The sequence below is a fragment of the Lactuca serriola genome, chromosome 6 (assembly GCF_051521515.1).
Source record: "Lactuca serriola cultivar US96UC23 chromosome 6, Lser_US96UC23_V15, whole genome shotgun sequence".
Taxonomy (NCBI): domain Eukaryota; kingdom Viridiplantae; phylum Streptophyta; class Magnoliopsida; order Asterales; family Asteraceae; genus Lactuca; species Lactuca serriola.
Window position 1 is genome coordinate 30,563,015 of NC_136413.1, and position 26,864 is coordinate 30,589,878.

General features: G+C 28.5%; 2 protein-coding genes and 1 long non-coding RNA gene across 3 annotated transcripts; all 3 read right to left on the reverse strand.

Annotated features, from left to right (window-relative positions):
- Positions 1-257: 257 nt before the first annotated feature.
- LOC145059633 (protein FAR1-RELATED SEQUENCE 5-like) lies at positions 258-5,401 on the reverse strand. The gene is made up of 3 exons (XM_079007449.1): positions 5,209-5,401; positions 4,586-4,675; positions 258-2,167 (listed from the first exon to the last, which is right to left on the reverse strand). Exons 1-3 carry the CDS (start codon positions 5,399-5,401, stop codon positions 258-260), a joined length of 2,193 nt encoding a protein of 730 aa, XP_078863575.1.
- A 1,354-nt stretch (positions 5,402-6,755) lies between these two features.
- On the reverse strand, positions 6,756-8,549 carry LOC145058118 (uncharacterized). The gene is made up of 3 exons (XR_013686234.1): positions 8,327-8,549; positions 8,139-8,216; positions 6,756-8,007 (listed from the first exon to the last, which is right to left on the reverse strand). It is a non-coding gene; the product is annotated as an uncharacterized LOC145058118 (long non-coding RNA).
- Positions 8,550-19,575: 11,026 nt separating this feature from the next.
- LOC145057452 (3-ketoacyl-CoA synthase 11-like) lies at positions 19,576-21,976 on the reverse strand. The gene is made up of 2 exons (XM_079005296.1): positions 21,665-21,976; positions 19,576-21,496 (listed from the first exon to the last, which is right to left on the reverse strand). The coding sequence occupies exon 2, from the start codon at positions 21,338-21,340 to the stop codon at positions 19,799-19,801; it is 1,542 nt and encodes a 513-aa protein (XP_078861422.1). The 5' UTR covers positions 21,341-21,496; positions 21,665-21,976; the 3' UTR covers positions 19,576-19,798.
- Positions 21,977-26,864: the final 4,888 nt, after the last annotated feature.

Below are 26,864 nucleotides of genomic sequence, written 5' to 3' on the forward strand. Positions count from 1 at the left end.
TGGCGTAGTGACCCAATCCTTGACAGTAAGAGCAAGTTCTTTTCTTCAGCATTTCTAATGAAGACTTAATTCTTGTAGCATTTTTAGGCCGCCCTTTTGTATTAGTTGGACCAATAGGATCCCGTACAAACAATTGAGGCATCATATCTACTTGTGAATTCCTATAGAACAACCTTGAGATGCATTTTCAAATGCTTTAGGCTTTTCCTGAATCGTTAGATCATCTAAAAGCTTTATCAATACAGTATTGACTTTATCTATTTTAAAGGGGATTCCTTTGCTTGTTCAATAACTTTGGTAAAATTTGAACGGACACACCACAAAGTGAATGCGCTCACCCCATTTTCATTATTCATTTCCTCTAGTCCGATACTACTATTACCCACCTTATACCTAGCATTAAGGGTCCACCGTGGTAAAATATAGTGATTCGGAAGTGTTTCAACATGCCTCTTCTTCATAACATACAAGCAATTCTTGCATAAAATCCTACATATTTCATACTTAGCACATGAACATGTGACATTCATTTCACTCATAGAACGGAAGGTAACAGTTCGCCAATATGTTTTATCAACGTCAAGTTGCCAAACTCGGTATATAATTTCTTCTTTACTTTTGCTTAACGTCTCATGAGTTAAAGTGTTAGTGGCTTCCATCCATTCATTTTTAAAAACCTCAAAAACTTTTCTAGCGTAACACTCACCTGCTTTTGCTTCGATTGGATGCACAGAAGAAAGAACTGCCCTCGAGTTCATAGTCTTGAAGTCTTCATCTTCTTCGGCAGCCCTTCGAGTTTCTACTGCTTTTTCATATTGTAGTACAAATGCATTCAACATGGTGTTGGAATTGACAAATCCATCAAAAAAAGAATTAATACTCTCACTTCGTCCACTGGTTGTCATACCGGCCAAGAAACTATCTTTGAAGAAAGGTTTTGCCCAATGTATCTGTTGGTTATACATTTCACGTATCCAACAATTATGTTCTAGGTTATACCTACTACGCATAACTTCAAAAAAAAATTCATATTCTTCAATGGTGTCACTGTTTACCCAATGTCTATAAGATTCCTGAAAATCACTATAACGGGCAACAAATGGGCGAATGTGTTCCGGTTCCTGCCTTTTAATATGCCATTCACAAAAGCGGTGTCGAGTGTTTGGAAACACTTTTTTTATCGCATTACCCATCGCTTTGTCTTGATCCGTAGTAATTGCCTTTGGATGCTTGCTAAACATACACTTTAGGAAATTCTCGAATAAACATACAAATGTTTCTTCTTTTCCGATTTCTAGCAATGCTCCACCAAAAAGTATAGATCGCCGATGATGATTAACCCCTACAAAGGGAGCAAATGGCATTTTGTATTTGTTTGTCATATAAGTGACATCAAACACAACAACATCTCCAAACTTAGTATAGGTTTCTTTTGATCTTCCATCAGCCCAAAATATATTCCTAGGAGAACCACCATCACACAAGTCCACAACAAAATATTGGTCATTATCCACTAATTCTTTATCTTGGAAATGCTTTATAAGTCCATAAAACTCCTTTCTCCTATACTGTTTTCGTTGCTCGGATAAGACATCAGCACATTGCTTTGAAGTAACATCGGCTTCATCTGAAGTTTTCATTGTGTCGTTAATAGCCTTTTTAATTTGAGAAGGCTTCAAACCTGCTTGACCAAATTGCACCATAAGAGATCGGCATTCCATAGTACGGTGGAACTTCCCATGCGATCTATGCTTCATTACCTTCGTTGGTGTCAAGCTCAAGGCATGATTGTGTGTGTCATTAAACTTGTCAACAATCCATTTTTCATCCTTCTGTTTTGAAATTTGAATCATTGCTTTGCATCCCGTTCTTACTTCTCTACGACGTTTTATCACTTTTCCACTTGAATTCTTAACTTTCAAGCATTTGAAACCTTCTTTGTTGCATACATATGTCTTCCGATAATGCTCATTTGTTGTCTTATTCTTAAATTTCCAATGAATACGTATACCAAATCCATGTAAAAATGTGTAATCATTATAAAATGTATACGCATCATTGGGTGTATCGAAAACCTTTCCAATAATACTTTGATCATTACCTGCACCTTCGTCACATCCAAGATTGACACCATCATTATTTATTTTCTCCAATTCAGATGTCGATCCTGAATAGCCATTATTTGTATCAATATCTTCATTTGTCTGTTTTTCAAAGGACTGATCTGCTTAGGACTGTTCACTATTTGAATAAAACTGAATTTTCCAATTGTACAATTTTGATCGGACTATTTGGTTTGGATATTCGGATTTTTGGATTGGTTTCTAGCAAAAAACTAAATTATTATTTTGGATTTCGGATTGGTTTTGGTTTATAAAATAAAAACCGAATAGTCCGAAAAACCGAATTGAAATTTATTATTTTGTTCTTTTTAATATATATCTTTAATAATATATATAAATTTACTAAATTGTTCTTCAGTATATTAAAGTTTTTCATCTATTATAATAATTTAATATGTACTTCTTATAAAAAAAATTGTCTATAAAGTAGTAAAGTATAATATATTTTTCTTGATAGTTATTTATAAGTTTTAATTCACAACTGATTAAACAATATTTTTTTAGTTTATATTATAGAGTAAGTTAACACTAAAGTTATATATTTGTTGAAATGTCTTCATTCTTGAAAACCGAATTGTAAAAAACCGATCCAATCGAATTATAATTTGGTTGGATCGGATCGGATTTGAATTTAGTTTAGACTATTTGGATCTATATTTTGAAAACCGAAATTAATTTGGATTCACTTGATCGGATCGGATTAAACCGATCCATCCAAACGAACACCCCTAGATCTGCTACTTGCATTTCTGAATCCATAATGTGGAATGTGACCTGCACCAAGAAAACCACACATTAATGTCATTCTACAATTAAAAAAGAAAGAAACAATTTTGGGTAAAATGGATTTGAGATACATGTTATGTATATTTAACCGTAGAAGTATAAAGACAATATAAGAGATTTTATATGTTTATGTAGATTGAAAGTATATTACACAGTAATATGTTAATTTAATGGTTTATGAAAATAAAAGATAAAAAGAGCACATGTGTCGTCAACTACACAACTGATATCAATTTATTCATAAGGATTCTGTAAAGCAACAATTGATATCAATTTAATCATAAGGATTCTATAAAGCAGACAATCAAAGAAACAATGAATACTGTGATTTCTTGCATTGAAAAGTAATAACCAAAAACCCAATATATGTTTATTAAAAATTATGATTACATGTGATCGACCCCACTTTCTGCCACTAAATCGATTAAATATATTACTATAGTCTTGGCCAACTTGATTTGGATTCTTAATAAGGTCATCCGTTATACCCACCACTAACCACTATAGTGGTGGATGCCACGTAATCACCACTAACCACCACTAAAAGGTTGGTATACTCACCACTATATCTCTTATTTTTTTATTTTATATATATATATATATATATATATATATATATATACATTTTATTGAAGAGAGAGATATAGAGACAAGAAGAGAGAAGAAATGAGAAGAAGAAATCTGATTGGGCGTGCTCTTCTGTTCTCCCCACCACAAAGAACAACGACCACTAAGAACCACAAAGGTCCGGGGTGGTGTGCACTAACCACGGTCGTGTCCACCTAGACCACGACCCATTTTGTGGTATGCATACCAGACGGTCTAAGTGAATCAACGGAATCAATTAGCAATTCTAAAAACAAGTAAAACATGTGTTTATCCATAATCCTTCGTGTAAAAGGCGATTGGTTGTGAGATATTTAAACTGCATATAATGAAATTAGGTGTGTAAACTGATTGTGAATTGAATGAATACGAACGTACGTAATGCGCACCTGTAGGTCGCGGGGAAAAATGATGTTTTCTTCAATTAACGTACTTAGGTTTAAGAGGTGAAAAGAAGATGATGTTTTTTTAATTAACCTACGTGATCATGTAAGATATTAGATGATGTTCGGCCAAAAAAACGACGTGGTTTAATAGGTTCCACACCTAAGCTTATATGGGGCTGATATATATTCACACAATATTTGTTTATTTATAAATGATACTAACCCTATATATATATATATATATATATATATATATATATATATATATATATATATATATATATATATATATATACTAGCAGTGTACCCGCGCAAAGCGGCGGGACACGTAAGTTCTTTTGATGATATGTTTCCTTTATAAAAATGTTATGTTTTAAAAGAAATTACATGTTTCACACAAAAAGTGTATACACCAGATGTCATGTTAGCCATTGATTCATCCACTTCTACGCCCATTGATGCAAATGAAAAGTTGGTGTTGTACGCACATATATTTTTTTAAACAATTTGCCTAATTTTCTTTTCGATGTGAAAAGATTGTGTAATTCGTCAAGAATAGATGAGTCTGCCAAATTTGTCTTTCGACTCATGCAACAAAAGCCAACATATTCAACTTGTAGTCATTTTGCCCCACAATATCCACATATGTCATTGAACTTCACCATATATGTTTTTTACGGATACCGGCAAAAACAAAAGCATATGGATCCTCCAGGACGCTACCATATTGTGAAACCGATGTAGTGGCATTGCCATGGATACAACCTTGTCGATCTGTAGATATTTGATTCAAATAAAATATCTAAATATAAGACTATTTGAATTACATAATTGAAGTATTAAGAAATAAATAAATATTAACTTGTTGATGTCAAAATTTAACTTATCAATTCATCTGTACTGGTAGATGGATATTGTCTTTAACACCTTAAATTTTTTGATAAAATAATACATTTATTAATAGAAATTATTTACAAAATAGTATTATTTATATTCTTTAGTTAAATGTAATATAAATAAAACTAAAATAATTAAACAAAATTATTAGCCAATATATATGATATTGTTCGGTAAAACTCAAATACTAACCTATTGATTTTTAAATTTGAGTTATCAATTCATCACATGAAGGTGGTATTACATCAGGCTAAATTTGAATACCTACATATAAACAAAAATATCTCATTAAGAATGTAAATTATGACATGTCTCAAATATTCCGTAAAAGATTATGGTTAAATGTAATGTTGTACAATTTAGATTTTCATTTGATAACTTCAGACATAATTGGGATGTTATTTCTATACCTGATTTTGTTATGTTTCGTTTTGTCTGGCATTGATAAGGGTTTCTATTATAAATCAACTTTCTTTGACAAAAATCCAATGCACATGTAGGAGATGCATCGGTAATATCCATAAGACTCCTATTTACTGTAGGCAGATTTGACAAATATGTTGCGTTTTGACTATTTCCTTCACCATTAGCTATTCGTCTCATTTTGTTTTTCTCCTTTCGTCATTTGTAACATGCCTTGTTATATGCTTTTCTTTTTTCTGCAACATTTTTTTATATGAGAAATGTATAACGATGGAATACTAATCACGATTGCAAATATCAAACATACATTTTGTATTTTCTGCATCAATTTGGATAATATTATTATGTTTATTTTCTTTACCATCAAACCTCATTGCAAAGTGTACAACCCACAAAAAATATACATATACTTTCTTTTATCCATAACAAATTCAAAAATAACGATTATTCAAATATAAAATTTATTACTATATTAATTGTTCCTTGATTGACTTGAAGAATTAATTGACCATTGATTGAGTTTACCAAACATATACAACATATGAAATTTATCGATAACGATGGTAGTTTTTACTTGATATCACTTGGTTGGTAAATTATATATGTGCATATGGGTTGATTATTATTTGAGTAATATATAGATAGTATTGCTTCGTAGTTTGTTTATTTATCATAATTATGAGAAGCATGTAGTCAAATATATAAGTTGTATTATTCCTTTGTGTTAAAAATAAAAATATATTATTCGATAAAAAGTATGTACACACTTTCATGTTAAAAATCAAAATATGTCATATTTTCGAGTTAAAGAAAAAGTTGAGTAAATTACACATCTAGTTCTACTATTGGATTTTTTATATGGCTACCCGCTACCCGTTTGTTTACATTTGTTGCAAATGGTCTTTGGTTGTAGACAATTTATTTTGGTTTTTTGCCGAACTTATATTCCTATTAATTACTTTAAATATTATATAACAAATGAAATCTATATTTATTACATTAACCTCAAATAATAATAATAAAAATCAAATTATTCATGTGAAATCAAAATTACAAACAAATACATTAAGTTCCGTATGTTGCAATATAACAATGTATTGTAATTAAACCCATATATGCTCAAACAAAACACATAAACCCATCAAATATTTTCAACGAAACAACTTTGACTAAAAAGTAATTGTATCATCTTATAACTGAACGAAATAATATTAGTCTAAGATATAAAAGCTAAAACTTTTAACAAATAATCTGTTAAAATCCCAATGGTTTAAAACTTCAAATACAAAGAAAATTAAAAGTCTATTAAAAACCTCATTTGTCCAACCATATTAAGCTACATGAAATCAAAAAGAATCTTAGCAAAGAATGCTATCTGGAACTATAGCATTAGATCTTGAAGTCAAGAATGCTACCTGGAACTCAAGGATCTGATATCCATTTAACGAAATGAAAAAACAGAGAGATGATTCAAATCTGTCTACAAGGCTACCTTATCAAACCACTCAAAGTTAGATTCCAGATCTGATGTGAATGGAAAAAAAAAGAGTAACATAAAAACTTAAACTTTATTTAAATCAACATGAAAATAAAGTCGAGTTTCTACTAATCTTGCACAAGAGAATGATTTCCAACCATAACTTTTTAGTGGCATGGTTTTAAAGTCATTATGGATAAAATCAATCTTGTTGACAACTGTTTGTATTTTTGGCTTGTTATTTTTCCAAAAACAACAAAAATAGTCATCCTCTGTGCATTTCATTGACTTTGAATAACATTTCGCAATGCATTATTACTTGTATAAAATGTTAAACTCCAGTTTATTCTAACCCCTCAGTTAATATCATCCTCTATGGATGCTTTCTAAATCACATATTTCAACCTCCTGCTGAATGTCCTTCCTCACCCTCACCACCCTTATGCCCAATCCCCATTCTTAGTTTTCGACTTATAAACTGAGCAACTATATGGAAGTATAAGCAATAAAGAATCCTCTTGGAGTTTCTCAAAGCTAAAGTTAACACAAACACATCATAAAAAGTGATAGTTACAGGAGATGGTTAAGATTTTAACAAAAATAGTCTTTGTAGAATTTAAACAAACGAAAAGTAAATGCATTTTAAGATGGTTAGCTTAAAATTTTCATTGCCAAAATGATATAAAATTATTACCTTTCTGACTTTGAGAAGTAGCATACTCCCACCTCAAATTTAAACAACAATACTTACTCATCTATTTCATCTCTCTTAACGTGGCAACAAACTTGACAAGTTTTGAATAAAATACACATAGATCTTCCGAAACATGCCATACATCCAATTAAATGAAAAAAAGACTTAAGAAAAGACTGTAACATACTTTCATCAATGGAGCCTGGTAAAGGTAACATCTTCTCTGACATTGTGCATCCAGCCTCAAGCAGTTTCCTCAACTCTCTTTCCCTCTGCAACTATTCCTTTAATGTTTCCACCTTCAAAATATAATTTTTCCATTCGATTTATAGATAGGATTTAGAAGGGCATGTAAAATGACAAAAATGTCATTTAGACTACAAACAGGTTGTCTGCCCAAAAGAAGGTTCTATTCTCTAAGAAGAAAAACACTAACATAATGACATCAGCACAAAGTTAGCCCTATTTACATAGGAAATCTAAGATATAACCTACATACTTTCATCATTGTCTTATGTATTACAGGGTTATCAAGATACTCTCTAGCTTTGAAAGCTGCTTAAGGCGAATGATTAAAAAAGAAAATTACTGGTATGCATTGTTGTCACCATCTATCTGATAAAAAAAAAAGAAAATGATATCAAATTACTGACAAAAACGATCGAGTTCCTGTAATTACTAAAATGGAAGATTGAGGTTTAGGGCTTAAAATATAGATAAGTTCAGGGCATGAAATCGTTGCTTACCTTGAATGCAAAGTAGCAGTTTATGAATAATGTGTTTAGGTCTTGAAATCATAACAACTTCTACCCAAAAGCTATACCCTGCTAAACATAACCCAAAATCAACAAAATCCGAACCAAAAATAAAGAGTGAGTTTTATGGCTTGAAATCGAGATCGAGAGGGAGGTTTAGGAGTGAAATCGTTGTTTACCTTGAATATAGAGTTATGTTTTGAAATCGACTAAGGAGTGATGTGTAAGACTCGATTCCTTTTTACCTAGGTATGGACCGATGTGGGGAGAGGATCTCATACATGACCGATTCAATTATTGAAAGGCCGATTCAGAGTGCTAATTATGAGGGTTTCCGAGTCAAAGGGAGAAAAAGATTGACTATGCATTCCAAGAGAAGAGAAGATGGTCGGGTCAAAGCCCTATGATAGAAAATACATGCTTTGATTAATTGTACTTTACTCTTTATGTTTTGTATGACTTTAAGAAATTATTATTTTATTAATCATTACTTGTACAATTAGCTTAATGGTTTAGACGTCTTAAAAAAATAATATTATTATATTCAATCTATTTATGGAAATAGTGAGATTTCTTTTATAAGATAGTATATATATATATATATATATATATATATATATATATATATATATATATATATATATATAGGGTTAGGATCATTTATAAATAAACAAATATTGTGTGAACGTGTGACTGAATAACAACCAATCATTTTAAAAGAATATTATGGTAATTTAACTCAATAATTAATTAATCATCTTTTTAATTAATCCAATAAATTAGGTAAATAATTAATTACTATCCTAATTTATCTCATTCTCTCTTATCTCTTTATACAAGACACATAAACTTTAACAAGCATGATACCTTTTTCTAAAGAAATGATTTTCTCTAGTAAACTTTTACAGCCATCGGTGCATAAAAAGGACCAGATTCACATTACTTTGGTGATCGATTGAAGGAAAGGAGTAATCGGCTAATCGAATAGCAATAATAACCGACCTTGTTTTTTTCCTTGATCGATTAAATGGGTAAGGTAATCGCATATCAGGAAGAATATACCTATGTTTGATTCTTAAAGAAAGAATTCTTATTATTAAAGAAAGAATTTTGATTCTTAAAGAATTACAAAGGCTGAAAGTGGCAGTTTGTGATGTTGAAGTCTTGATGGTGTGTTTTTATGTAGGTAGATGTCATGAGATGATGGTGATGCAGTTGGTAATCAATATTGATCAAATAAAGATGAAACACAAAAAGTTTTAGGCATTGTATAATTCAAATATTCTTTAAGAATGATTGAATTCTTCAAGAATTAGAGTCGTTCATGCTTGTGGTTTGTGACGATGATTAAAGCGGAAACACAAATTTTTTTTGGGCATTATATTCTTTAATAATTTTTGTATAAAAAATGGTGTTGTAGAATTAGAAAACTATATATTCTTCAAGAATTACTTCATTTGTATAAAATATTTGTGGTGTTATAGGTAAAACACTTCAATTCTTCAAGAATTCTTCAGTTGTATACAAAATGAAACATCTTAAATCATTTATTAATTATAAATTCTAGAAGAATATTTGATTGGTTGTTAAGTTAAACAGGTTATTTATCCTAAATTCTAAAAGAATATTTGATTTGTTGGTATGTTCGACTTATTCTGGGTCCTTACTTCTTAAAATCAAGTTAAAGTGAAAGTTAGAACACTATATTCTTCAAAAATTTCTTATTAATATTTCTTTAAAAAATATCACATTATCTTTCCAAAAAAACGTTAGATTCCCATTGTCATATTATATTATCATTTGTATTAACTTTTTATTTGATTTGATTTTACTTTTTAACTAATTTCACTTAGTTGCCTACAATATAGCTAATATATAATTGTCTTTCTTAATAAAATGTCAAATTTACTACTATAAATAATGAAGTGCAATTATCTAGTAAGTGACATCACATGTTAATACAATGTATCCAAAATCACATCCATTCCATTTCTTTAATCCAATTGATAGAATTTGGCCATACATTCATACACTATTTATGATTCACATTTGATCCTAACTATATATATATATATATATATATATATATATATATATATATATATATATATATATATATATATACTAGTTTATAACCAGTGGAAACCACGGTTACAAAATTAATTAAATATTCATAGTAAAAATTTCAAAATTATTAATAAATTATTTTATATAAAATTTTAAATACATTATTAATTAAGAGATTTTTTATTAGTTATGTAAAATTATAATTATTGATTCAAATAAATATGTGGAATTAATTTATCATATATATTAGACTCTTTTTATTTGTGAACTAATGAAAACAATAATATAAAATTTAAAATTTAAAATAAAGAATAAATAGATTGACAAATAACATCACATTAATTAGTAGGTTTAATGAATTTAAAATAGAGAATTAATAGAATGACAAGTGGCATTATATTAATTAGGAGTTCTAATATTATGACACTTGGCAAAAGGACTACTCTTTTATTAGTATAGAGATTATTAATCAATTATTTTATATAAAATTTTAAATACATTATTAATTAAGAGATTTTTTTATTAGTTATGTAAAATTATAATTATTGATTCAAATAAATATGTGGAATTAATTTATCATATATATTATACTCTTTTTATTTGTGAACTAATGAAAACAATAATATAAAATTTAAAATTTAAATTTAAAATAAAGAATAAATAGATTGACAAATAACATTGCATTAATTAGAAGGTTTAATAAATTTAAAATAGAGAATTAATAGAATGACAAGTGGAATCATATTAATTAGGAGTTCTAATATTATGACACTTGGTAAAAGGAGTACTCTTTTATTAGTATATATATATATATATATATATATATATATATATATATATATATATATATATATATATATATATATAGGGAGTGGTTCAAATGAGAACCAAAAAAGGTTAAGAACCGTAAGAACCTCTAACTTTAGATGTTTATAAAGGGTTTAAGGTAACCTTAAACCCTTTATAAACATCCTAAACCCTAAACCCTTTATAAACATCTAAAATTAGAGGTTCTTACGGTTCTTAACCTTTTTTTGGTTCTCATTTGAACCTTTACCTATATATATATATATATATATATATATATATATATATATATATATATATATATATATATGATTTCCTTATTCACAATCTTTTTTATTTTCTTAATTGAACTTACCTCTCTCTCTCTCTCTCTCTATATATATATATATATATATATATATATATATATATATATATATATATCATTATCATTATCATTATCATACATACTTATAAAGCTAGCATTTTTTCTTGAATCTCATGCATTTGAAACCCCCATTCTTTTTTCCTTTCAACACATTCATTTGAAACTCCCATGACTTTTCAATTTCTTTATAATAATAATTATAATTTGGTAATTAGGTTAAATAAATATCAAATCTAAAGTGTAATCATATATAAACTACATTTCAATATTAAAATAATATCTTTACTTATACTTATAAAATTATGTTTTTTTAACTTTTAACATATTATACTTAATTTATTAGTTTTAATATATTGTTGGATGTAAACCATTATCATTTTAAATGTATAAGTTTTGAACAATTTGTATAAAATACTTAAATTATTAATTAAAATATAACATTATAGGCTCAACTTAAATATAAATTTTATTTAACTTAAACAACCCAAAAACTATTTTTTAAATAGTTAAAAGTGATAAATTGTAGTGTCTTTCTAATAATGATTGTAAGTTGGTTAATAAGGCTAAATAAATATCAAACCTAAAGTGTAATCATAAATAGACTAAATTTCAATTTTAAAATAATATCTTTACTTCTATTTATAAAGTTATGTCTTTAAATTTTAACATATTATACTTAATTTATTAGATTTAAAATGTTGTTGCATGTAAACTATTATTAGTTTAAAGCTACAACTTTTGAACAATTTGGACAAAATACTTAATTTGTTAATTTAAATATAACATTACAGTGTCAACTTAAATATAAATTTCAGTTCCACTAAAAAAACCAAATAATATTTTATAAATAGTTAAAAGTGATAAATTATAGTGATAAATGCAAAAACTAAATTGTAATATCAGTTTAAAGAAAATATTTCCGAAATATATTTTTATAATCGTTAAAAATTTTCAAATAAGTAGCTTAAAATAACTTATAATAACAATAGTTAAAAATAACTCTATATAAATGATTATACTGTTACCTTTAAAATAAAAAAAATAATGTTTGATGTTTTAAATAATTATAATGATAAAAATTAAAACATTAAGCAAATAAATTTTAAAAAATTAGTTAACAATAACAACAACTATAAATAATATTAAACAATATATAATATTTAATTTTATTGATGTGTAACTCGCGAGTAGAAGTCATTCAAGTGATTAAGATTATGACGTTATAATAGATGTATATATTATCATATAATTCAAAATAATCAATATATTATATCAAATTAATATACAAATTATTATATCAAATTTAAAAACAATGTTAGTGTTATATTTAAAAAATATAAATTTGTAAAGGCTTCAACTATATAGGTGTTTATGTGCATTACAATGTTAACTCAAATATAAATTTCAGTTTCATTTAAAAAACTAAAGAATATTTTGTAAATAGTTAAAAGTGATAAATTCTAGTGATAAAAGCAACAACTAAATTGTAATCTCAATTTAACTAAAATATTTCTTAAATATGTTCTAATAATCGTTAAAAGTTTTCAAATAAGTAGCTTAAAATAACTTACAATAACAATAGTTAAAAACAACTCTATATAAATGATTATATTGTTGCCTTTAAAATAAAAAACAATGTTTGATGTTTTAAATAATTATAATGATAGAAATTAAAACATTAAGCAAATAAATTTTAAAAAAATTAATTAACAATAAAAACAACTATAAATAACATCAAATCATATATTATATTTAATTTTATTCATGTATAACTCGCGGGTAGAAGTCATTTAAACATAAATGTATATATTATCATATAATTCAAATATAATCAATATATTATATCAATTTAGTATATACAAATTATTATATCAAATTTAACAACAACGTTATTGTTATATTTAAAAAAAACATATATTTGTAAAGACATCAACTATATAGGTGTTTCTGCGCAACGCGCGGGCATTCGCCTAGTATACTTATAAATGAAGCATTTTTCCTTTCACCACATTAATTTGAAACTCTCATTCATTTTTTCTTTCACCACATTCATTTGAAACTCCCATGACTTTTCAATTTCTTTCTAATAATGATTATAAGTTGGTTAATAAGGTTAAATAAATAACAAACCTAAAGTTTAAATATATAAAGTAAATTTCAATATTAAAAGAATATATTTTTTCTATTTATAAAGTTATGTTTTTAACTTTTAACATACTATACTTAATTTATTAGGTCTAATATGTTGTTGTATGTAAACCAGTATCATTTTAAAACTACAACTTTTGAACAATTTGTATAAAATACTTAAATTGTTAATTTAAATATAACCTTACACAATCAAGTTAAATAAAAATTTTAGTTCAACTTAAACAACCCAAAGAATATTTAGTAAATAGTTAAAAGTGATAAATTGTAGTGTTTTTCTAATAATAATTATAAGTTGGTTAATAAGATTAAATAAGTATCAAACCTAAAATGTAATCATAAATAAACTAAATTTCAATATTAAAAAAATATTTTTACTTCTACTTATAAAGTTTTGTCTTTAACTTTTAACATATTATACTTAATTTATTAGATTTAATATGTTATTGTATGTAAACCATTATCAGTTTAAAGCTACAACTTTTGAACAGTTTGGACAAAATACTTAAATTGTTAATTTAAATATAACATTACTGGGTCAACTTCAATATAAATTTCAACAGTGCTAAATACAAAAACTAAATTGTAATACCAATTTAACTAAAATATTTCCTAAAAATATTTTTATAATCGTTAAAAGTTTTTAAATAAGTAGCTTAAAATAACTTAAAATAATAATAGTTAAAAATAACTCTATATAAATTATTATATTGTTACCTTTAAAACCAAAAAAAAATTGTTTTATGTTTTAAATAATTACAATGATAGAAATTAAAACATTAAGCAAATAAATTTTAAAAAATTAATTAGCAATAACAACTTTAAATAACATTAAACCATGTATTATATTTAATTTTATTCATGAGTAACCCGTGGGTAGAGGTTATTTAAAAGATTAAGATTATGTAGTTTTAATAGATGTATATATTATAATATAATTCAAAATAATCAATATATTATATTAACTTAGTACACGAATTATTATATCAAATTTAGCAATAACATTATTGTTATATTTAAAAAATCAAATATTTGTAAAGATTTAAGCTATATAGATGCTTCTGTGCAACGCGCGAGTATTCGCCTAGTATATATATAATTGTATGCTTGTATGGATGGTTTTTGGGCGAAGATGGCGGGATGGGGCGGGGTTGTTTTGATGGATCCATATTAAATGAATAAAAGGATTAAAAAATAGGACGATATAATCAAACTATAATGACTTAACAAGTTCTATCGATGTTAGGTAGAGATATCAAAACTAATTTAAAAGAAAAATATCAATAAAAACAACTATAAAAAAATTCATTGAAAGGCTAAAACCAATTAAATAACAAATTGTAGAGATATTTTTACAATTTGTTTAAAAAATTTTCATAGTTTTAACGTTGTATATAAATAGTTTTTAACTGATTTTAAAATAATAAAATAATAATAACACCTTTTAATACGAATAATGTTAAAAGAAACACTATATGTTAAAAACTATATAAATATATCTTATAATATATCAACTAGTTGTGAGACCCGTATAATACACGGTTTGATTAAAACAAAATGTTAAACACAAATGATTAAACGGTAAGCTTATTTGAATTTGAAATTTGAAATAAATAAAATTATGATTTTTTTTTAAAACATGCAAAAAAAATAAATTAAAGTTATGTGTTTAGTAGTGAAACTCATGTATTAAACGTGTTAATTATAACAAAATGTTAAATACAAAGGTTTCAACTGTAAATTTATTTAAAATTGAAATTTAAAACTAATATAGTCATTATGACATGTTTAATTTATAGAAAGTAAATTAATGATATATTGAAAAATAAAAATGAAGTAAATGACAAGTAGAAAATAAATATCTCAAAATTACGATAAAACGACATATAACATAATGTATGAGAGAATTACATGGAAAAAATTATTTTCATTTAATAGGGACAAGAAGATGAAACCATGTATTATTTTGAACAAAAATCATAACGATAAACAAATGATGCATTTTTTTAACTGAAAATTTCATTTATGTCCTTCTAAACTTTAAATATTACTTCTATATCCTTGTTAAAATCAAAATTACTTCTATATCCTTATCAAATTATAAAATACACCTCCATATCCAAACTCATAATTTTATTAGGCTTAAATTAATTTAATATAAAAAAAAGTTATCAAGAAATCAGAATTTCATGTGATTGTACTAAAATACCCTTCCTTATTTAAGATTAGCATTAAACCAAATTAATTTACATTAAACCTAATTAAATATTACAAAGGTTCCTGCACGCCGTTTACTTGTTGCCGCCATTTATTCCTCGTCGTATGTATGCTTAAATTGTCGACTAAACTCGTTATATTCTTCTCGATCGCAAACAGGTGTATCAATTCTTTATATCAGTTCTGGTTTATGTATTGATTAATTGTTGTTCTGCATTCAATTATTTGGTTCGCAAACAAAGAGTTTCTTCTCAGCGTTTTTGATGGATGATGATGATGATACACCGAGATGGGAGATAAGTGTTCACTACCCTATGATTGAGTAAGTTTTTACCAGCAAGATGGATTATACATTATGTTTACCTTCAATTTCATTAAATGTCTTTTTTTTTTCATTGTGGTTATCAGACAATCAAATTTCAGAGTTCCTCGACACCAACTCAATGGGAAACTACAAATCTAGAGATCTTACGACTTACATATATTACTTATTCCTATATAACAAAACCCCATATCAATTCATGAATTTCATGTTGAAAAAAACACATAATATATCAACACACACCACTTGCATAGAGCTACAAAACCGCATTTACAAATGAGAGTGAATGTAGAGATGTTTAATGTACGGCAAAGATGATATACGGAAATACAAGATACCTAGCCTAATCTTTAATTTAGGATTTAACTTGGGAAGGGTATTTTGGGAAACTTAATAAATTTTTAAAGTTTAAATAAGTTTTTTAATATTAGATTGATATAATTCAAATTAACATTTAAGTTTGGATATAAATATAAATTTTATAATTTGATAAGGATATAAAAGTAATTTTGATTTTTACAAGAATATAAAAGTAATATTTAAAGTTTAGAAGGATATAAATAAAAAATTTCTTTTTAGAAAAAAGATATGAGAACTTTTTTGGAATGTATGACTGTAAGACCACAAAAAAAATGATGGATTGTAAAGGGCAAAGAAAATTACGTGCATTGGATGAAACCATGATTGCAATTTGCAAGAATTCTATCTTCCTTGAAACATCATTCTTGATCTGGCTAAATAAATTTGGATGTTACATAATAGAATTCATAGAAGCTTAATAAACCTAAAAAGCATAATATATATCAATATGACAACAGCAAAAACAACAACAACAATAACAAAAAAACCAACATCGACAATGCATATTTAATCGTAATAAGAAAAATAAATCGGTAGGAGTATTTAAAGGTCATCGTCACGCATAAGTTCTGAATTAACTACCCAAATTCATGCTATTTTTCCTATCATGTAACCACCAAATACAAAACAAAAAGGTAAATAATTTTTGGTGTTGTTTGGGTCGGGTTGTTGACCTGGATTTTCTTTGTTTATTTCAATTTTCTAAAAACTTTAGCAATAAACAAGGTGTTCAAGTTGGACTACAAAAAAAAAGTTTTATATATATATATATATATATATATCATAAACACCAATCGATTAAGCTAAACTTGGATCTAGATTTAATCAAATTAAATGTTGAAATGCTCGTAAGAAACAAAACTGGGCACCTTTTATTCCGATACACCACCTCATTTCGGGATTTTCCAAATCATCCAAAAAGTGGAATAAATAAGAGATAATTGCAAATTTTTGATTTTTTTAATCACCTGTATTCACTTTCAACATATCAATTAGATTATATAACATTATAAAAAATGAAATCAATCACAATGCTTTCTGGAGTTTGGTGCATATACTTTAAAAAAGAAATCTATATACATATACTTGTACTTCTAATTTGCATTAACTAATAATTTTGTTTTTTGGATTTTAATTTAACTGTTATATTTTATCAAACTTGGTAGCCAAAGGCGCTCTCTTTGGTATGTTTCAAGGAAAAGAAAATTGGTCTAAAAATAAACGAAATCAAAATATGTTTAAAATAAAAATTAATCATTGTCATTATTTGTAGTTAAGTAACGATCAACTATCAAAAGGTCAATGGTCTAACGATAAGGAGTGACTCTCTCATATGAAAGGTTATATGTTCAAGTTTCGATGGAGATATAGATGGTTATTTAGGAATAGGTTAGTTAATTTGTCGTTTAAAAAAAAAAAAAAACTAATGATCAACTTTTATTTTAAGATACTATATACTTATAAGTATATAAAATAACAATATATTTTAATTTCATTTGTTTTAAGATGATTTTTATGTAAATTCCACAAAAAAATCACTAAGTTTATATAAAAATTCGATTTTGACGTTACGTTATATATATATATATATATATATATATATATATATATATATATATATATATATATATATATATATATATATTCTTTGTCTCATTAAGACACTTTGTTTACCAATTTGTTTTAATGTTGATCATTTGCTCAATCACCTGGTTGTCAGCTGGTATGACAATCTTTGATGATCTAGAAACATAGATAACATAATGTATGTGACATTTCTTGGTAACATTATATTTTGGGTCTTAAAATTGAAAAGAAAAAAAAAACTAAAATGTAGTGGCTTTTGTGATAGTTATCCAAAATAGTGTGATAATGTTCTTTCTTGAATCTAGGCGTGCAAATCAGGATTCCTTCAAAAGCCATATGATCTTAACCTCAGATACATTTTTTAGCCTTTTAAAGCCAACTGGCCTACTACTCTTTGAGCTCATTAATTAAGGTTCGGCTTAAAGCTCATTTAGTAAATGAGCCTTGTATTTAGGCTCGAGCTCGGATCAGACTTGTTTAATTCGATCTCGAGTCGAGCTTTTAACGAGTCGATCCTGACTAGCATGACTCATTTACACTATATATATATATATATATATATATATATATATATATATATATATATATATATATATATATATATATATATATATATATTACCGGTGGATGCAAACTAAACTATGCATAATATAGAAAAAGAATTTAGCAAAAAAAATAATAATAATAAAAATTAACCTCACATTGGAAACTCTATTTCTGGTTGAGGTTTTAAACTCAATTTCTCACTAAATTACAACTTTTCATGATGTTAAAATCTTTTGCAAATAAATTATAACTTAACCATATAAGTTAATTAATTTGGTTTAAATTATTAAAAGGATATAACTGATACAATATTGAAAATCAAGTAATCTCATTAGTATTTTAATTTGAGTGTTGATTAAAAAAAAAGGTTATAATAACCTTATATATAATTTGCATTATTTGAAATGGAATTATTAAAAGGATATAACTGATACAATATTGAAAATCAAGTAATCTCATTAGTATTTTAATTTGAGTGTTGATTAAAAAAAAAAAAAAAAAGGTTATAATAACCTTATATATAATTTGCATTATTTGAAATGGAGCATAGTCTTTTGAATGTGAACAACTGAACACTATAGAGGTGTATATTTATCGTCGTAATCGATTATAGTCCAATACTATTGGGCTTCAAAATTTAAAAACAAATAAACATATTGAACCTTATGGCCCAATATTAAATTGTGACATTTTAAACTTTTTATAAGGTCCGTTTAAAATACTATAACCTTTTATAGATTTGGAACAAAAAAACTACTTACATTTCATTGTTACGAAGCTACTTGTATTTTATTATGGAATAATTTATCAGACAGTTGATTAACAAACATATATTTTTAAAAAAAAATATATGTTTGCTAGATATTTGTAATTAAGAATTGAAATCATTTCTCTACACTTTAATAAATTCATACCTCCTGTTATAATCATCTAACCTACTACGAATAATTAAGACACCCTATGCCTAATTTTAGCTACAGAGAGTAAAGGGTCTACTGAGATAAATATAATTAAACAAGTTCCAAACAAAATCACATTCAAAACTATGAATCACAACAAAAGTCATCAAAAAAATATAGCATCCATGAAAAAAAAATGTTATCCAGTACAACAAATAAATAAAAATCATCACCCCCCTAACTCAAACATCAAGAAAACCCCATGAATAATAACTTTTAAAAAAAAAAAAAAAAAAAAAAAAAAAAAAAAAAAAGGAAGATTGAATCCATCTTATAAAGCAGAAAACTTAGGAACATGAACAGGAAACTGATGAATCTCATCAATCCAAGGATTCAAATTCTTTTCTTTTGAAGGATTGATTGTCTTCAAAGCTTTCCAAACAGCACTATTACACTTAAACCCTGATCCAAACGCAATCTGCCATGCTCTATCACCTTTTTTAATCCTTCCTTTTGCTTCTGAATAAGCTAATTCATACCATGGTGAACTACTTGAAGTATTCCCAAATCTATTTAATGTCATTCTTGAAGGCTCCATATGCCAATCAGAAAGCTGCAAATTCTTCTCTATTTCATCAAGAACAGCTCTTCCACCCGCATGAATACAAAAATGTTCAAACGCAAGTTTAAAATCAGGAATATATGGTTTAATCTTCATCCTCAAAACTTTTTTTCCAACCAAAGTTGCAAAAAAAAGTAATTGTTCAGACATTGGTAACACTAAAGGACCTAATGTTGTGATGTTGGTTTTTAATGCGTCTCCTGCAACTCCCATTAAATCTTTTGATAATGAAACTCCGATTTTCCCAATTGGGTCTTCCAATTGTGTTACGCATGAGAAACATTTGTCGTCTGAGCCTTTGTGTGTTCTTACTGTGTGTACGAGTTGATATTTTGAGGTTTTTTTGTCGGATGATTTGTTGGATAAGAGAATCGCAGCTCCTCCCATGCGGAATAAGCAATTGGAAACAAGCATTGATCTTTCGTTTCCGAAGTACCAATTTAAGGTGATGTTTTCCATGCTCATGACTAGCGCGTATGAATTAGGGTTTACTTGGAGAAGATCTTTGGCTAAATCAATAGCGATTAAACCAGCTGAACATCCCATTCCGCCGAGATTGAAGCTTAAAATGTTGCCTCGAAGTTTGTAATGGTTGACGATCATTGAAGTTAAAGAAGGGGTAGGATTGAAGAGACTACAGTTAACTACTAAAATCCCGATGTCTTTTGGTTTGATACCTGTTTTCGCTAGGAGTTCGTCAATGGCGCCGAACATTACAAGTTCTGCTTCTTTTCTCGCTTCTTCCATGCATGGATTTGGGGGGATTCGAAGAACAGCTTCAGGTAGGTAAGTTGATTCGCCAAGACCGGATCTTTCGAGGATTTTTTTTTGAAACTCGAGACTTTGATCTGTGAACGTACCTGTTGATGTCGAACATTGAAGGAATTTTTGTCTTGTGCATTTTCGATCTTCTTCGGGTTTGTAGCATGAGAAGTTTACAAGGTAAACTGGGCGAGGGCGAGTTAGGAAGTAGAGAGTTGATAGAAAGACTAAAAGGGTGGAGCATACGACGACTGATATGAGATTGAATCGGAGATGATCCCAAAGAACGTGAACATCTTCGAGAGAAAATGTCGACAATTGAGCAGCGAGAATGACAACAAGAGGAGATAAGAACAGATACATTCCATGGGTTATCAGATAGTGATACCCTAATTTTACATACTTGAGCTTCACGGATTTTTTGAAATCGGGAAGGTTTGAAGATGATGATTGTGAAATCAAGGGTTTGACTTCCGTAACGTCACTCATTTTTAGCAGAAATTCGATTCCGATCACCGCTATTAGTAGAACAGAAGAAAAAAACAAAAACAAAAGCAAGATCTGATTTATCAGAAACAAATCAGGAACTCAAAAACCCATAATGACCTGAGATCTGGAACATCGAATCACAAACGAGGGTAGTTCCTGCAAACCGGGGATGAAATTCAACAAACAAAAAAAAATCAAGCTTTAAAATGCTAAATCATCAAACATTACGACAACTTAAGTGAAACCCGTAACTGTTTAACCTAAATTAACGATAAATTACAACAGATGCGATGATGAAATTGGTAATTAAGAAAGAAATCTAACCTGGAACAAGATGAATGTTGGCGGAGTGATCGATGAGAAAATGAATTGAGTAGGGAATGTGTGGAAAACGGAAGTGCCGCCTAGGTATTTAAAATGTGAAACAGAGAGTCATATGATGTTAATTGTGGCTGTCAGAATTGAATTCGACATTTGTAGAAGTTGCGGATTGAAGTGAAATTTGACTATAATTTATGGAATGAAAACCCTAATCACACTGATCCGATTGACAACGCACGATCACGAGAAATTTAGATGAAGCTTCTTATTACAGTTGTGCGAGTAGCATCTCAGATATTCCAATTAGCTAAAAAGCGACAATAATTTTAGTGGATATATGCTGACCCCGGATTTCAAATTATTCATATATTGTTATTTTACTTTTCATTTTTTTTTTTTGTAAATCAAATTAATTTTTAAGACTATTAGACATGGACAAATATCATGTTAATATATGTAAACATCATTATCTTAGTCACAATTTGATATTATAACATCTAAGATGTAAATGGACAACGTTAAATAACATGAGATAACACCTACTATTTTATTTTTATTTTTTTGGATGTTTTTAATTTCTATTATTCTAATTTTTTTTTTATTTACTTCATATATTTCTAATTTGTTTTATTTTTTTATTTTTGTCGTATATCTATAAAAAACATACAGATTAATAAAACATAATTTCATTAAATAGTAAATTAAAAATATCATACAAACTTTAAAAAAAAACATTACAAAAAAAACACATTGACCAAATAACACATGATAGTCCTAAAAACACACGATAATTTAACAAAAAACACCGATAAACTATTCGTCGTCCAAGTATTTGCTCTCAATTTTTTCCTTCATCCTCTGTATAACTTCAGCTCGTCTCTGTGACATATTTTCTTCGTTTGTTGCAAGAATTGTCAAATCCTTCGATATGTGATCTTGCTCGGCTTCTTGACGAAGAAACTCCAAAAGCTGACTTTGCAATTCATATCTTTTATTTGCGATTTCCATGTGGGCGTCACATTTTTGTTTCATTTCCGCATGCTCTCGAAGCCGGCTTTCATTCTCCTCCGCATGTCGTTGAGCGCGCTTCGTTTTGTCGCGCCCCATGGGTTGTCGTGGCGGAGAGATTTCCTTGATGTCATCAAAGTCGTCCGGGAGCTCATCGGTGTCCGCGTTGAGGTCGATGTTCATGCGTCTGTCGGAAACATCAACCAAACCCGAACCACGAGACATCTTTGATTGTTGTTCCGATGATGTTGGTGTTTTTATCCATTTTGGATCTTTCCTCACGATCTCCCAAATTTTTTTCGTGCTCAAATATGTAACCCATTTTGTACATGATATTCCTCCCTCGCAGCTCTAAACACAATGAACTCATTCGCACCACTTTGTTGTTGCGGAAAAAGTTTGTTGTAGATGAAATTGAATTTGGTGCACTTTCGGCTAATTTGAGTCCATTTGTCAGTAAGCATATCGTGATTGCGATATCTATCATTCTTTTTCAAAATTATGCAGAATTTGACAATCACGACTTCCCAAAAAGCAACTCTCCTCATATCGTTACCCAAAGTTGGTTGTTTTGAAGTCTTGCACCAAGCCACCGCCAACGCATGCTCTTCTTTCGGTGTCCACCATATTAGAGGTGCTTCCGTTTGCTCCTCCCCGACCACGACCTCTTTCCCTTTCTTTTTTTATCTCCCTTTTTCCCTGATGCTTTCTGACTACCCCCAGCTTGCGTCTCGATAACCGTTTCTTGCGTGGGTGGGGGTTGTGTGGTTGTTTGTTGAATAAAAGACGAGATACAGAATTGTAGTGGGGGTGAGGCAGGATTAAAAAAGTTGGTGGAATATGGAATTTGTGGTGAATTTTGCTAGTTGAGGAGGTTTATGTAGCCCTCGTATGCCGCAAAACCTATTGGAGTGGATGTGTTTGTGTTTGGAGGAGGAATATTCGGTTTTTCATCCATAGTTGGTTGATTTTTGTGTTTGTGTTTTGAGTGATTAAGAGAAATAGAGATAGATATAAAGAAATAGATGTATAGGTAAAAAGAATGAGGTGTATATATATATATATATATATATATATATATATATATATATATATTACATGTAATATAAAAAAATTATTAGTAATTTTTTTATTGAAGTTAAACGGTTAAATTTTGAATATTGTACCGTTTTTAAATGGTAAAAAGTTTGCAACGTTCAAATTTATGCACGTTTCACCCCGTTACCACAATAACAAATGATAACATAACGCGTAATAACGGAAGGGTGGGGTGGTGTTCGCCTGTTATGGCGCCGTTATAGCGATGTCACATCGGATAACGCCATAAGGGTGTTGCTCATGCACATCTATCTAAAAAAACTGTAAATTGGTAATTGTTGTTTATATAAAAAATAACGAAGTGCAAATCTTATGAAATGTGCCATTTTGTTTTAAAATGTCATTGATGTTTTTTTATATAGTTTAAGGGTTTAAAGTTAAAAAGATAATTTTGACAAATGAATGGGTGAATCTAACAATGTTTTGTCTAGTGAGCCAAACCTTTTTCGTACCTTATGGGAAGAGAGATCCATGAAATTTAGGAGTCAAGGGGTACTATTTATAGCTCGGGAATCTCCAAGATAAACCTTGATTTGATTAATAAAACAATCGGATTTTATCTATTCAAGGCAGTCATCCTTATCAGTTATAGAAGACTTCCAAAAACCCTAAAAACCATCTCAAACATGTCCATATCATGAATGGTTCTGGAATCGACTTTCCTTGCTCAATTATAAACAATTACAATTCAGCTATTGCACCTTTAGTTAAATCCAATTAATTTTGATTAGTAATAAAGTAATTCCAAACATTTCTAATTAATTCAAAAATTAATTATTAACTGTTAACTATTTTTTAATTAAAATATTAACCCTAGAAAATATTTAAAAAATCATTTTATCTCTCTCCTAATTGTTGGAATAGTGTCTAAGGCTGCAACTATATTAGACAAGTATTTGATCCGGTTGTGCATGGTCCTTTTGGGTTGCCTTCACCATAGCAACTTGATAGGATGATTTATTAAGAGAGAGTAAATATTATTAGTATATTATGAGAATAATATATTGTTATTTGATTAATATAAGTCATAGAATTAATTGGAAATTAATTTGGTGACTTAAAGAGATTAATTAAATAAGAGGGTATAAACTGTCAATTGTTTGATAGTTAAACTTTAGACTGTAAATCCATATAGATATGGATTGGACGGATTCTAGAAGCTAAAGGATAGCTCAAATCGTCCAAGAGTTATCTAAGGAATGGATTTGGATAGCTTTAAGAGAAGATTATCCAATTAGGGTTTAGGTTGTAACCCTTAAGGAGTCTACAAGTATAAATAGACCCTATGGCATAAGGAAATCGGTACTTCATCAAGAGTATAGAAACCCTGGCCGATTTCCTCCCGTCTCCTCTCTCCCAAATCATCCTCCTTGCTATTTGGTGTTTGTAAGCCATTAGAGGAGTGACAATTGTGACTCTAGAAGCTCCAAGACAACAAGATCAACAAGGAATTCAAATGTATGATTCTAGATCTGTTTCAATATTGTTATTACATCTAAATAGTCATTAGAAGTCTTGGATTCAAAGCATGTTTAATTAGAAATCCTAGATCCAAGCATTAGGGTTTTGCATGCGCACATAGGAAAGTTCTTATGGCTAAAACCCATCAGTGGTATCAGAGCATAGCTTGGTTTTCATTAAATTGTTGCTTAATTGTCTGAAACTAAACTGCAAAATTCGTTTTGTGTGTTTCTAAGTCATGGATTCGGCGAGTTCCATAGTGGACTCGGCGAGTTGGCCTGACTCGGCGAGTCCCTTGGTGCACTCGGCGAGTCCAAGCGTCAGGAATGGCCAGATTCAGGATTTCTTCATGATTATCTTATGGAAACTTATCTTAATCATATTAGATCAACCCTAATCCGATTTTTTGATATATATGACTATTATCTTGATCTAATTGAAGATATTTATCAACTAATAAAATATTTAATTTCCTTATATGATAATTAATTAATTATTTTGATTATTTTGGTAATTATCTTGAAAGAAATCTTGAATAAATCAAATATAGATAATTAGGAAATTAATTGTTAATTGAAATTATTTGTTATTTGATCCTCCATGTTTTAAATGTTTAAAACTTGTCCTCAAGTTTTGAAATTTATATTTTGTGATTAAAAGTTTTAATCTAGACAATTTAAATTTCAAACCCTAGATTTTAAAAGGTTTAAAATACAACCCTATACTAATATAATATTACAAGATTAATATATATATATATATATATATATATATATATATATATATATATATGTATAACTAAAATGCTAGTCTTACCGTTAGTAGGCCTCATTCACGAAGCCGATCTATAAGGTGGGTATAAGGTTGCGGCCTATAAAATGGCGCTTAATGGGTGTATACTCACACCCACCGCTTGCTTGATCGGTGGAGGGTCGTTAGCCGAACGGGTAGGATAGGGCAACCTCATCCTCTCATTAAAAGTATAATAGGAAATACAAAGTAACTACACATATTTTTTTAAAATTTCCCAATCTTAGTTACTTTAGGAAAAGTGAATTGATGTAATCCCATGAAATTACACTTTGCACCCTTGCTAAGAAGTTAGTGGAGCGTGTGTGGTTTACCGACACACTAATTGGTTCTAAGCAAAGGTGGCAAAGGGTGATTCATTGTTTATCATAGTTCGATGGAGCGTGTGTGGTTTACCGGCCCATCGAATAGGTGATTGTTACAATGAAGGCACCATGTGAATTTGCATGGTAATTCACACCCGCTTTGTGATCCTCAGTACCCCAGTCACAAACGAGAGGGGCATATCGAGATTTAAACATGCCATTGAATAGTTTCAATGAATCTCATTCGTATCTAGGAATTCTTAATACATTTAGGAGTAATAGTTAGGTTTTATGGTGGAGAATTAGTGAATCGTCATTCACTTACCTTCAATTTATTTGCATGTTAGATTACGACATCCCTTTTCTAATATGTAAATGTTGTTGTTGGATCCTAGCCCTAATTTTTCTTATTGGGTGATAATTAGGGATTCATATTCTAATCTATCTTTGTCCTTTTTCTATTTGTAGATGTCGAATGCAAACAACGCTGCTGCTAGTTCTTTCATGTTGATGAGCCTTTG

Bases quoted from the DNA above. Each gene is read 5' to 3' on its own strand.
- LOC145059633 (XM_079007449.1), bottom strand. From the start codon at position 5,401: ATGAGACGAATAGCTAATGGTGAAGGAAATAGTCAAAACGCAACATAT. The intron at 4,676-5,208 runs GTATAGAAATAA...AAATATCTACAG, and splicing joins ACGAAACATAACAAAATCAG to ATCGACAAGGTTGTATCCAT. The intron at 2,168-4,585 runs GTATCCGTAAAA...ATGGCTATTCAG, and splicing joins ATATGCTTTTGTTTTTGCCG to GATCGACATCTGAATTGGAG.
- LOC145057452 (XM_079005296.1), bottom strand. From the start codon at position 21,340: ATGAGTGACGTTACGGAAGTCAAACCCTTGATTTCACAATCATCATCT.